Genomic DNA, 14010 nt, shown 5'->3' on the forward strand with positions numbered 1-14010 from the left:
GTTTATTAGAAACTCACAGTTTTTGAGAAGTGTAATCATTTTCTTGAAGCTTTAAAAACAAGCGATGAGGAAATAGGGCTATTGGAGTCGCTTCGTCGATAAGCCTGAGTGAACAATGGACAAATCTGAACACATTAATGGTCTAATGATCTATGGTTTTGTCTGATGAATAGTCAGAAAACAGCTTTATTGTGAACCAAGGACCGCTTTGGGGATCGTATCTGCACTTTCTCTGCTCACCAAATGTCTACACGAGTTTCACGCACATCTGAGCCCATAACTTTAAACTGTTCCTGACCAGGCCAGAGTTAAGATGTGGTAGTAAAACAAAAAGGACTATTGTTTGGTTCGCCAACTATACAAGCTGCATATATTCAATGCAAGGTCGAGTGGTCTTTAGTTTATTGCACATTTGCATGTCTTTTGCATACAATCCCCAACCAAGCCCAACGCCTGATTAAAAACAATCTGCTTTTGAATATTCAGTGACTTTAACATTCATTTTCAAGTGTTCTTTCACAAGCACTCTCCAGCTCAGACTCAAAGTATTTAGATGTTCAGCATTATCCACTTATCATTCAAATCACACAGTGTGCAAAGAAATAGGAACATGGATACAGTTCAGTGTATTGGACCTTATATATTGAACCACAGCAGAACAGAATGTGTTTTTGGGTTGAATGTTCTCTTTAGCTAGTAATGGTCCTGTAGAGGCACTAACATGGGTTGCAAGTGCACATTTGCCATAAATCTGAATGCAATCCCCTGTCCTCTTTTATTAGGTCATGTTTTTATTCGTCAGATCTATTCTGCTACGGATACAGAGATAATATGATACATCCTTGAAAAACATAGACATATAACATTTTAGATGCATTGTGTTATCATTGTCACGCAACCAAATAAAATCGCAGTTATTGCCATTCATATTACTGAATGAAACGAAGAGCAAATGTGGTTTGTTATGCTGGCCTCAGATCCCTCTTGTAATTCTGATCTTTTCCACCCGGAAAGCTGAACAGGAAACCAACCAAAGCGTCAGTCAAGCATCAGGCAAATAGATCTGGACAATTTTCTTGGGGATGGAAGGAAAAGAAGGGAAAAGGCAGCCGCCTGCTGTTCTATATACTTTTTTTCCCCCCTTCTTGATCAGTCTCCCAGTGTGTGTCATCAGCCGAAGGAAGTGGAGCCCATTTCTCCTCGGCCTGCTGACTTGCTGAGGCTCTGCGTCCCGCTGAGGAGTCGCAAATAACAGCCCCGTCCCAGCGGGACAGCTCGCCGCGCCTCCAACAAGGCCTTGTTCTGTTCGAGCACTGCGAGATGCAATTAGAAACCCCCACAGGGCTGGCGGGCCGGCGAGCTGGAAAGGGAGAGGCACAGACCTCCCTGCTGGCCTGGCTAGCCTGCGGGCTTTGAAGTCCTTCGCCGTCTCTCCTCCACCAAACCCTGCCCTTTGGGGAGCGTTTGGGAGAGGAGTGTTTGGGGACGGGAAGCCGCAGGCAAGCTGCTGTGCACACAGCTTGCCTTAATCTTCACCTACGGGCCTCTTTTTGGGGTAGATGTTATTGACCACAGGGCTATTTCCCCACAGAGAAAACGGTTCAAGGAGGATTTCATGTGATTGTACGCCTGCTTTGTTGGTTTTTCGGCTCTGTGTGGAGTTGGTGTCAGGTGACCTTTTCAGTGCTGATGGTCAGTCTTGCAGGAAGAGCTGTGGGCTGCTTGGTCTGTCACAGGATAGTACCACTGAATAGCCAACAGCCACCATTTCATAGTGTCTCAGGCAAAATTAGAAAGATTATTAGAAAGAGTGACAATTTTATATGTACAAGTCTATTTAAAGAATCATTCTCACACCAGTTTCTTAGTTAGAGATGTAAATAAAAATCATTCAGAGGGGTTTAATTTGAAAATTTACCCAAAAAAAAAAAAAAAAAAAACATACAGTATGTACCTGTCTGCTAGGACTAATTAAAACAATGGTTTACATCTAAAAAAAAACGATTTATTTGATTACATTTTGTGCAATAATTAGAGGCATTAAACTCTTCAGATATCTAACGGAGCACCTTACATTGTGCTAGTAACTGTTTTAGGCGAACATTTTTGAAAAATGCCCTATTGCAGAGGTGGGCTAGAGCCAGTCAGACCTAACCCTGTACTGTCCACCTTTCATACTGAGAACACAAAGAATATGCTACGTTTTTGTGATTAGAGTGTTCACTTATTTAAGTTTAAATGACAACAAGTATAGTAAATGTTTATGAGTATAGGTGTACAAGATGTATACTTATCAGTTGGAGCTTATACATAGCTTTTAGTGCCACCACCATTATCTGGAGTTGACGCCGTCTCACTTAAAGACTTAACTTCTCATTTTAGTGTGAGCCAGAAGCCTCTCATCAGCATTCTGTTCCTGTCCACACTCCCCTCCACTCATGCTGTCCCTGTAATCAGGAGGACAGCTTTACTCCACGGAGGGAGAAAGAGGGCGAAGACTTGGAACAGGTGATTAGTGTGTATGGTGGAGTACACTGCAAGGTACAGCTTTTTGTTTCCCACCCGTATTCCAGTAAGCTCCGCCTTCTCTTTCCCTGGGATTGGTCAGTAGTTTATGGACTGTTTCCCAAACCTAGACTGAACCTAATCGTGGTTCAAACTAACCCACCGTTTTTTACTGTAATTTAGTCCGAGATGATCTCTAATCCATGTCCAAAGTCTCTGCACAGTTCCAGAGCACAATAACTGCATAAGAAATACATAACCGTACACACAAGAAAAGTATGTTGTTATTTCAAAATGTGACTCTGTGATTACGAAAGAGTCCATACTTTACTGTAACATTCCATGCTTCAAAAGGTTATTTGTGAAGATTACTGCAAGTCAAAAAAAAAAAAAAAAATAATAAATACATTATTTAGCAAGCATTTAAATGTATATTTTGCATGTTCAACATAATCCCAACTAACAAGCAACATTCCCTTATTGTTTGGTGACACTGTGATATAGTCCATGATATATATTTTGCAGAATGTACATTAAGAGAATATAAACAAATATAGGTGATCCTTTGTTGGCTGTAATAATAAAAGGTAACCCCTGAATGCTTTAAAGAACCTTGCAAGTGTGTATAAAACATTTTAAGATGTCAAAAAGATGTAATATTCTTGGCTTTATATATATATATATATATATAATTATAAATACCCCACACAAAACACCAAAATCTGATAAAGGTGGTACTTAAAAGCCTCAGCATGCTTCCTATGAAACCAAGTTTGCGACATTTGCACAAAGCCAAAAGTGCCCTCACAAGTTTACAAGCTTTCATACTTTCTACAGTTTCATTTTGTCTGCGAACCAGTCACAGTATTTGCAGTATAGTACCTTTGACTATGGAATTCACCCAACTGCCATGTGCACAACAAGGTGTGCAAAGCCTCCACACAACATGTGAGGTTGTTTGTTTTCTCTGCAATTGCTCACCAGGCCAGGCCAGGTGAACATATTCATTGGAAGTATGCTGAGGCCTTAAGAGGCACTGGGAGTTTTACACTGCAGTCTCAGTAAATTGTTTTGTGAAATAGCACTTAGGTTTGACTATAGATTTTCAATGCAATGCAGCGTCATTGTAATGTGAAGGATTTGTAGCATTATTTGTAATTTGGCTCCATATTGACCTTGTTATTTGGAGGATCCAGTCACATTTTGGGAAAATCATATCAGGTTTGGAACAGTGTATGATAGTAGTAATTTCTGAAGCATCCACTGATGCTCCCACTGAGATAACACACTGACTATAGAAGAACGAAAAGTTGTGTTTTATATGGGACAGGGTTCTTAAGAAGCCACTTACAGGAGCAGGTTCTTGATGCTGTAGTAAATAAGGGGACTTTCACAAACTGGTCAATAATCACATTTAATCTTGCTGTTTTTGTTCTTATATTATTATATGTAAATTAGACAGTCAAATATGGCGTCAAACAACAATACAGTGACGCAAGAAGCCACGAGAAAGCATAATGAGACGCGAAACGTTAAAATATGTCTACTACATGCCTCTGAATTGTTAGCCAATCCTAGTACATGAGGGAGGCGGGATTTTGTGGTTTTAGCCAATCCTGGCGCAGGAGCTCGCTGCCTGTCTTTTCAGGCAATCCAAGCACAGAACTGAGGAAGAGACCAACCAATCGTAACGCGAGAGAGGCGGGACTTGTCGGAATACGGGCGGGAAAAGAAAAATTGCGCGCGCAAGAAAGAGAGGGTGGAGACTGAGGGTGGAATGCAGAAGCTTGGTGCGCGTGCACGAGAGATTCTCTCGGCGACCGTTGGGCAGAGTGACAGTTTATCGTGGAGCAAGTTTCAGTGAACTCGGATTCAATGTGTTTCGCTGTTTAAACAGCCCCTGCGCTACTTTACTCTTCACCTGTAGGATTTTAACGGATACGACATCTGCTCTCGGTGGAGGACGGCGAAAGAAACCTTTTTCTTCAGAGTCTGTAGAGAGGTAAAGTTGGATAAACACGGACAGCGTAGAGGCAGCCGCTCGATTTCCAAAGTGGAGGCTCTTTTGTCTTTTTTTGATACTCATAATCGCCGACTCCGCTTCCCGAAGCCGTTTTAGCTGAGAACAGAACAGGAACGAAAGCTCCGAGAAATCCCTGTGCCTTTTCTTTTGGATTCTGCTCAGTGCTTGTGTGGATTATACGGTCGTGGTGGTGTACGGTTACCAGCAGGATCCTCCTGTTCCCGCTTGTATCGCTCTGTAGATTAACGCGGTAAGTTACATCCATCAAAGTGTTCCAGCGACAATTCAGCACCTGTTTATTTACAGCCATACGCTCAAAATATGCGTTCATTTTTTGTTTGTTTTTAAATAAAAATGTTGCACAGAGTATGTGAACATTCAGGTTAACCCGCAAAACAATCTGTTTTTTGTTTTGTTTTGTTTTTATTTTGTTTGTTTTTTAGATGACATAAAAAGCGTCAAATTTCCATAACCCCACCCCTATTTAATCCTACAGCAATTTAGCCCCGCCCCCTCCCACTGAAGTTAAAAGGAGTGTTTCATCATTAAAATAACTGAGGTCATTCACATATAACCAACCGCCTGGTTCATTGAAAGAGACGAAGAGAAGTTTGCGTGAAGCCACGCACAATAGTTACTTTTTATGGACTTGAAAATGTAAAATGCAAGGAAAATGTTGAATATGCCTCCTGTTTACTGGCTGGCTGGTTGATTGATTGATAGCTATACATGTATTTCTGAGATGTGATAAGGTTTGTGCCTTTGACTGTTATCAGTGATCACCTTTACACTATCCATGACAGTAGATGAAGTGCATGGTACACACACATTTCCAATAATCTCTAATCTACAGTGAATTTTATAATTCCCAAAACACCCACATGTTCCACTGTTGATACGTGAACCGAATGGAGTTGAGTGGTTTTCCTGTCATTCGGGGGTCCATCATGAGAAGTTAGAATCATGGATTGCCGATATTTTAATGTTGTGAGATTCCTACACGGAACTAATTCACTTTTATTGTAACCAGAGAGTCACTGGGCACCAGAGGTGACAAATTCAGTTCCAGGTAATACAAATTCTTCCTGGAATGTAGTTTTGACTGCCCTGGCTTGAGATGAAGCTGGTTGAGAAGATTAGAGAACCCTGGCTGTTGGAATGAAATGCAGTCTCAGTTGAGCGCAGTTGATTTATTTCAACACTTAACAGGCAGTACTGCACTATACCTTTTTTTGCAATAGTAATATACAGTATTATCTTATTGCTTTGTTTTAACTTGGTACATCAGTGCTAGATATTAACTTTCTGGCGTGTAATAATGCCCAAAAAAATAAAATAAAAATCCATTGTCAGTGCACCTTACAGTGCTCTCTTGTGGATAAAAAGCATAATATCTCGTTTGTTGATTTAAGTGAGCTGCATAACAGAGTATATTTTACCTTCTTGCAGGGTTCTGGTGAAAGAGAGCATTCACATCAAATCAAAGCTTGCAGTCATTTTTATGAAGCACAGACTTTATAGCTGGATTACTGAGATACAACTGAGATGAAAAGAAAATGGAATTTGGGCCAGAAATCTGGGGCAGGCTGCATATTTTATTGCTTTTTTTGCCCCTAAACTATGGTGTGCTTTAAAGTTTCACTGTGTGTCTCTCTACTCTCTACATTATTCTAGTTATTAATTTTTCCATTTGGAAGCAGGCAGCTAGTGGGTTTTCCACATCCTGCAGATGGTGTCTGCAAACAAATGGACATAATAACAAACCTGAACCCTCTCTGTCAGAGAAGAAAACATGTGAAGCTATTAGTCTACAGGATCACGTAAACCTAATTACCTGGTAACAGTGTCATCACCTCCGCAGTCTCAGTCAGCACAGATTTCCAAGTAGCACATGGCTCTCCCCAGAACTCAGCTCTTAACATAACATCCATTCATGTTAAGTTATTAGGCCTGTTTTTAAACCACAGACCGAGACAGAGCTTTACTCCCGCTGAGGTCTATTAATAAAACTCAGTGTTGTAATTTTCCAAACGTATTGTGGCTTTGCATTTTAGCTTGCATTAATAAGATTAAATAACCCCTGTCTCTGAGTACAGGTCATGTTAAAACACAGTCCATTTTGCTCTCTTTTTTACAAAACACATTTTAAGTAGCCATAACATATTGCTTAAACACAAATGCAATATCAGTGTGTCTGAATCATTGCACACCAGTAAAGATTAGCAACATTAAGCTTAAAGGAAAACTAGATGGTATTTTTACATTAAAATTACAGCTTAATTGATCCTTCTTTGTCATTGTGACTCTGGGATCAGCACTGCAGAAACAGCACTATGTAACTTTTAGAGGATGGCAGGAAGGAAACCACCCCCCACTCTCTCCCCAGAAGAGTGCTGTAAAAATGTAGTACACTCTGCGACTGTAGTGGAAGCAAAAATACCAAGTCTTACCTGGTTGGGGGTGAGGGGGGGTGATGTGGTACGATCATCTCCCCTGATTTACATTTTTTTTGAGACCACAAGCCTTCCATGAAAGGATGTTAACATGCTGGTGTGTATGGTGTCTGGTGTTTTATGGATATGTTTCAGTGCACTGAAATGAGGCCCACTTTGGCCCTCAAGGCTGTTTGTCTTACCACTTTATTTCTGGGAGTCTCATATGAATGTGTTGATCTCATAAAGGAGCAAAAAGTACCTCAGATATCAGATTGTATTGTGTGTGTATGTGTGTGTGTGTGTGTGTGTGTGTGGTTATGGCGGGTCCAACTGCTGTTGGAATACTGCAGCGTTATGTCTCTTGTTAGCTTTGAGCAGATGGCATGGTGAGAAGTTGCTTGGACTGAGTGCCAGGATGTAAAAAAACACAAGCTTGTTAACCAGTTACTCTCAGGATAACTTAGACATGTATGCAACTGAGCCAAGTGTGTGCCAGTAATCTCGAATATAATTGGATTGGAGGAGAGCACCATTACTGTAAATCACTTCAACCTTATTGAAGGTTACTTACATAGACTGCATTACTCGTGACATTTTGATAAATACTGCTCTGCATTTAATGCACAGTCATAAAAGGTTTGACCAGTGGTATGGCACATTATAATTTAACTCCTGTTTTCTTTGCTCTTTAAAAATGCACAACAGAAAAAATAACATCAAAACAGAAACACTTAAGAACTTAAACAGATTATGTTTATAAAGTTACCAGTGATAGTTAATGGTATTTGGGTCTTTGAGTTAGCAGCAGGGCTTTGGAAAAGCTGCTGTCTGGTGCATATGTCAGCAGGAACTGAGGTCTGGTCAGCGACCCCTAACAGCAGTGGCAAGGCCTGCTGGGATTTAGGTGTCGGGGTGAGCGTTAGCTTGCTAGGCTGGGGCTCTTCCGGGGGCCTCAAACGAGTGGCCAGGGGATATAGGATCCATCTGCATTTGGAGATGTCATCCAAGAGGCTCAGTTGTCACTTAATGCTGCATTGCACATTCTAAAGGTAGAAAGCAGCACTCAGACTGACTTTTGAGGAGGAGTTTTTTTTTCATAGACGTATCCAGTTGCATCCTTTGGTGTCATTGGAAGCCTGTTAAGCTGTAAGCCGACTTAATGCAATTGAGTTAAAGGACACTTGCAGCAATTACGGGTGATTAGACGTTTCATTGTTTGTTTTTTTCCCGAGCATTCCTCTGGGTAGTTCTTGGAATTCGCTTTTAATAAGATGTCTCTAGGAGCCTCTGCGGTGTAGATTAGCATTTTTAAGCCACAGTCTCTAGATAACTATTAATCAGAAATACTCATTCATGTTGTAGTAATTAGTGCTTAACCTTTTGTATGACCTCATTTTGAATGTCCTCTAGCTATGCTCGGTAATGTCAAATGGTGCAGCCGTCATGACGGTGAAACAACACAGTTATTCCACGTGAAAATGCTCTCTGACTCACAGTGCCGCTTTCTAAAGCCGTTTAAATCTGTGTTCATATCACATATAACATAGCTACGTTAGTATATGCTGTGGACTTGGGGAACATGTCGGTGTAGTGGGTACAGTGGTTCTACTGAGGTGCCATTTAAAGTAATGTCCCGGAGGAGATCGCCACAGCTCATCCGCCTGGCTGAGACCCAGCTGTCAAACAGTGACAGCTTCCCTCAGCGCTGAAGTCTTACCTTGTCACTGCCTGGAATAACTAGAGGGGCTATTTGTGGAGCTGTCTTTGGCACAGGCCTTAGTATTGGTCAGAGCATGTGGCAGCTGGCCACGGCGGAAGGGTTTTTGCACCTTTGTAACTTCTGTTAACAGCATGTATTAAAAGGACATTCCAGTGTCCATGCTCAATGGGATTCTAGGTGGGTTTCTTGCATTGTTTTTGGAGTAGAATGCGAAACAGGACATAGAGACCCAGCCTGGGTGTAAAGGGCAGCAGTCTTACATCAGCGTTACTGCAGTCCAAAACCTGCTGTTTGTTTATTCTGTATTTATTTTAATGCAATAAGCTGCAGATGGTCTGTGGGAAGGACTTTCGAAAAGCTCTTTAAAAGCATACCTTAATGCCTCGGGATTCATTTGCACTCTGGGATTTACAACAACCTTGCCACTGCCACTGAATGTTCCAAAACATTGAAGCAAGTGGCTGGGGGCATATAGGCCTCTATAAATTCATAGCTTGAACTCTGAAAGTGAAAATCAATATGCAGTGGAATGCCAAACATCATTTAAAACCTATGAATAGCCTATTTGTACTGGAATTGCCACAGATATGGTGGAAAAATATGGAGTAAAACCTAATGAAGGAGTGGATCCCAAACATTTTCTGCTGTGCCCCCTTTTGTAGATGACAATTTTTCTGAGGCACCACTATTACAACTGACACATCCATATATTTTGCTTGCAGACTGGAATTTATTTGAAACACTGTAATTCATACAAAACTGGACCTTTTTACTGAACAGAACAAAATAAAATAGTAAGTCACATTTGCAGTGGAATGACATAAGTAACAACCCAGACCCTCTGCAATAAAGCGATCTTCCTTCACCATATAATGGGAATAGGTGAGATTACAATACTGTCTAATGTCAAAAGTGCCTTTAATTCCAACACACTGTGAATCGTATTTGGAATCCTTTATGTTTTCAGGCATACTGGAGATATCTTACAAAAGCCTGTGGTTGTAAGGCTAGGAATGCAGTTGGATTTCTTTGGTTCTTTCTGGGCACAAAGACCAAGTATGTTCAAACAGCCTTAATTGCAAGTGGCTTGGTAGATGAAACATAGGAAAGAACTCATCCAAGGCCACAGCATGATATATTAATCCCCTGTCCAACTCAGACATAGGTATGAATGTTAGTGCTGGCAAATCCTGGGAGACCAGGGAGCCTGCACAGGGTTCACATTGTTCTTGTGGTAACCTGAGCCAGGCCTAGTCGGGAGCGGCGGGGGGGGTGGGTTAGTTTGCAGCCAGGGTCAACTCTGTTGAAAGATCAGTGAGACAGCTGCCCGTTTGGAGCTTTCAGCGCGGCTCAAATAAACACTTTGACTACCTAACTTACGAGCGTTAAGATCTCTCCCCAACTAAACACACACACACACATTAGAGCAGCAACTGTTCCAGCAGCCCCGTCGTGTTGGCACTCTGGACGAGGCCCAGCCCAGCCCGGGCTCCTTCCTCATTTGTAAGGTCATTCTTTAAAGCGATCCATTATAGCTAAGGAGCGGAGGGAGTCTCCAGGGTCCTCTGCGCTGCAGATTGTTATACTGCTGTGCTGCGGCTTTGGTTTCTAGGAAGCAGGCGGTACGTCACATCCCATAGGCATTGACAGCTATTGTGTGCATGCCTGCCCTACATCACCGCCACTAATCCCTAACTGAGAGAAACCTGACCACTAAATAATGAAAGAGCTCAATGCCAGCGCACTTACCTATTTCCTGGCACGGACGATTTACTTGCCACAATTCATGTGCTCTTTTCATGGTTGCTGTCTTACATCACGCATTGTGAAGGGATTATCTTCAATGCCGGGGGTGTCTTACTCAAATAACATGCTGTGTTTTATTGAGTGTCATTTAAAATCAGTTTGCTCACATGTACACCTATGGTTTGACTGTAATTACACAGCTTTTTGTTTGTTCGTGTGTGCAGAAAAGAGAGTCTGCAAATTATCTGTGAAATTTTCTTGTTAAAGGCTAATCCTTCTATGCAGTGTGTAGAAACATAATGCCCTTTATGTAGTGATTTGTTGTTGCTAGCTTTCTCTGGTGCACTCACAGTCCAATAGGCTTAGTGTTAAGTGGGGGAGAGAGCGCATGTTGGCTTGCCAGAAAAAGACAGAGACAGAGACATAAAGATAAAGGAAGTCCTTGCTTAGTCTGTGAGCTACTGTACACAACAGAGACAAGTGGTGAGTGCAGGATATGTAGATATTCATAGGAGAAAGGTTTCTGTAACTCAGCTGTTTTATGTTCTCACTGGATAGTACAATTTCTTCACTTAAAGCTGTGGAGCTGCTAAAGTTGACATTCATTGGATAACTGTGGAGGACTTTTCCAACTGTCAAGCCAGTGAGGCCATTAATAGGTATGTGTTGGCTGTTGTCTACATTTTGGATCATTTTCTTCATTCATGTATTAGCTACGCTACAGTCACAAAGTCTAAAGCTTATAATATAGCCTGTGAAAACTGCTTGGGCAAGGGAATATTTCAGTTTTCTTTGCACTGAAGTGCAGTAGCACTGCGTAATCATCAGATGTTGGACAAATGTTTCTGGTTATGTGAGAGGTTCTGTAGAACAGATGTACCTTTAGCTGACTAGGCTTCATTCACAGCTAAGCTAAAAGCAACGTGGGAATCTGTCAGCGCACAAGAACAACTGTTTCTCTGTTTGAGTCATTTGCCAACTGTGCTCAGCCAGTGCTGTCCTCTGTCTGCTATGTTATGCATGATTTATGGGCTGTCCTGTGTCAGTAAATGCTTTCTCACCTAGCTTTTTGGGGAGCTCACCTCAGATCTTACCTGATTCTTCCTGCACCTCTTTTGTGTACACACAAACCTCTTCCAACCGCTCCTTCACAAGATTAAGAGCTTTCCCTGGCACTCCGACCGGGACAAAAATTTAAAGAACAAGAGTATTTAACCTCCAGCTAATCTTGCCTTTGTGTGAATGAAGGGATTAGGCCATTAGACTCAGCATGCCTGGAAGGTTTAGCCCAGTAATGGGGTTGATGAATGACAAAAACTGCTTGGACAAGAGAGGTGCCAACTGAAATAGGAAGACGCAATTTCTGGTGGGCTGACAGCTTGAGAAGCTTAACCCTAATACCTAACCTGCATCAAAAGAACATTAATGTGCCCTGGCTCAAACTGGAAATAAGCATTTAAAATCCTAATCAGGAATTTCAACACGGGAAAACGGTAGTCCATTTTTTTGTAGCTGTATTTTCTTTGAGGAAACCACAGATAAAGCTTTGTATGAGAAAATGAACTGTGGGTATGAAGACTTGGAAGACATTCTGAGAAGCTGTAATATAAACGAAAGCCCTTCAAACTGGAGCATACCAACTGTTGTACATATTTAAACAAAAACAAAAAGCCCTCATCAAATCCTGATTCAAATTTATTTAATCTTGCAAAAGGTTATTAATTTATACCTTCTACAAGTGCCAGTGCTGTACCATGTGGTCTGTAAGATATGTCACACTCTTTGTACCACAAAAGAGGCAGCAGCCCTCTTGTCTGCTGTTCTTCCTGGCGTTACCATGCTCACCCCCTGCGGTTGCATCACCCTGCTCAATACAAACTGTTCACCAGGGGAGAGCTGGTGCTCTGCAGAGAGGAATAAGCTGTTCCTGCTGCTCCCTCCTCCATGGACCCCCGGTGTTCCCAAAAGAAGCTTTACTCTGAGAGAGCCTAACCATCCATTATGGACCTCTCAAAAGACCTTTCACTCCAGATACAACAGGCTCCAGGGGGGAAAAGGCCCGAATTGACAGCTCCACACAAAAGAGATTTACTGCTTATCTTCATGTGCATGAGTGGCATTCAAAAGGAGGTAATTGCAGGTTGTATACATCGGCAATCCTCTTGGGATTTCAGTCCTCCACCCCATTTGCATTTACCATTGGCGCACCCCTGGGAAGGTCCAGTAAATGTCAAAGTGACACCAACATTAGCCATTAAATGCTAGGTTTACTTTGAGTGAAGCAGAATTAAAGAGGATGGCAGTGTAATGCCATGGAAAAGGTGCTGCAATAAAAGAGAAAGGCTCGCTTTTATTTTCCTTAACCCCCTACTTTATTAGCTTTTTCGAATGACAGGCCCTGCCTGCCTTTCCCCACACCCTGTTGTCTTTGTGCTAGCTGCATTGCTGAAACATGCTCTGCCCTGTTTAACAACATTAACTGATAGCATTATACTAATATCCTTTCTAGGAACGACATGTTATCAAATGAAATTAGTGGATTATTAGTGGCCTAGTCCTAAATTGGATTATTCCCCGTAATGCAGTTTGAGTACACTGGATGTATTTTTGTACTGACATTAATCTATTGCAGTGAGCTCACAGGAGTAAACAATAGAAAGGTGTATGTTAGTCAGCAATAAAATTTCTATTGAAGGAAAAATAAAAGTTTTATTTAATTCTTTGCAGGTTTCAGTGATGTCACTGCCAGGACAAATGCGAGACCTGAAACAACTGGGTTTGGAGGTGCTACGGGAGGAAGACTAGAGTGAGGGCAGCGATCACATCAGCAGAAGGACTTGAAATCGCCTGTACCTTCAAGAACAGTCAAGGACATAACTAACTGCACCAGACTGACTGGAGGGAAAGCTGTTATTGTTATAACAGCTTCTGTTCTCCTGGCTTTAGCAGTATTGCACCATGTTCTCCCCAACTGCAGCCTTGCCCCCTCCTCCCCTCTTAGCAGGAAGTGCTCTTGCTGCGCCAGGTGCTTCACCCACAGGCCCCTACACAGGTATATTACTGGAGGTGTTTGCACCTCCTCCACAACTAAACAACCAATATTTCATACTCAGAAAACCTTCACATGAACTAACTTTGTATGATGGTTAACTTGCAGAGCAGGACCTGCTGCGTCAGGAGCTGAACTCACGTTTTCTGGCCTCACAAAGTGTGGACAGAGGAGCTTCCCTCGGCACGCCGGCTTACCTTCGCACAGAGTTCCACCAGCACCAACACCAACACACACACCAACACACACACCAGCACACTTTCACCCCTTTCCCTCACCCGGCCATCCTGCCAGGCCCTGCGGCACCACTGGTGCGTACCCCTACCAGACATGTGAGGATGAGTACTCAAAGGGCAGTCAACGAGGCTGCTTTTATTCTAATTTATCAATGTTTTTAATTTCAACATCCATTGTAGACTAGAGTTATCATGACTATGTTACCTCAGTAGTTTAACGTAGTCAAGGCAAATGTTTATAAATGAATTGAAATTTATTAAGATATGCTGTGGGTCTCATGGTTTAAAAGCTACAA

General features: G+C 42.0%; 1 protein-coding gene across 4 annotated transcripts in view; it reads left to right on the plus strand.

Moving 5' to 3' along the window:
- auts2b (activator of transcription and developmental regulator AUTS2 b) overlaps positions 1–14010 on the plus strand; it is a 29114-nt gene that overhangs the window by 9914 nt on the left and 5190 nt on the right. For 2 of the 4 annotated variants that reach the window (XM_066662544.1, XM_066662541.1), the window contains exons 1-3: positions 4304–4778; positions 13157–13481; positions 13587–13810. In XM_066662544.1, coding sequence (XP_066518641.1) covers positions 13388–13481; positions 13587–13810 — 318 coding nt within the window. In that variant the 5' untranslated portion in view covers positions 4304–4778; positions 13157–13387. Of the gene's footprint in view, positions 1–4303; positions 4779–13156; positions 13482–13586; positions 13811–14010 lie in introns of those variants that run through there. The other 2 variants (XM_066662543.1, XM_066662542.1) reach the window with 2 other exon arrangements.

This window comes from Hoplias malabaricus, chromosome 1, assembly GCF_029633855.1.
Source record: "Hoplias malabaricus isolate fHopMal1 chromosome 1, fHopMal1.hap1, whole genome shotgun sequence".
Classification (NCBI taxonomy): domain Eukaryota; kingdom Metazoa; phylum Chordata; class Actinopteri; order Characiformes; family Erythrinidae; genus Hoplias; species Hoplias malabaricus.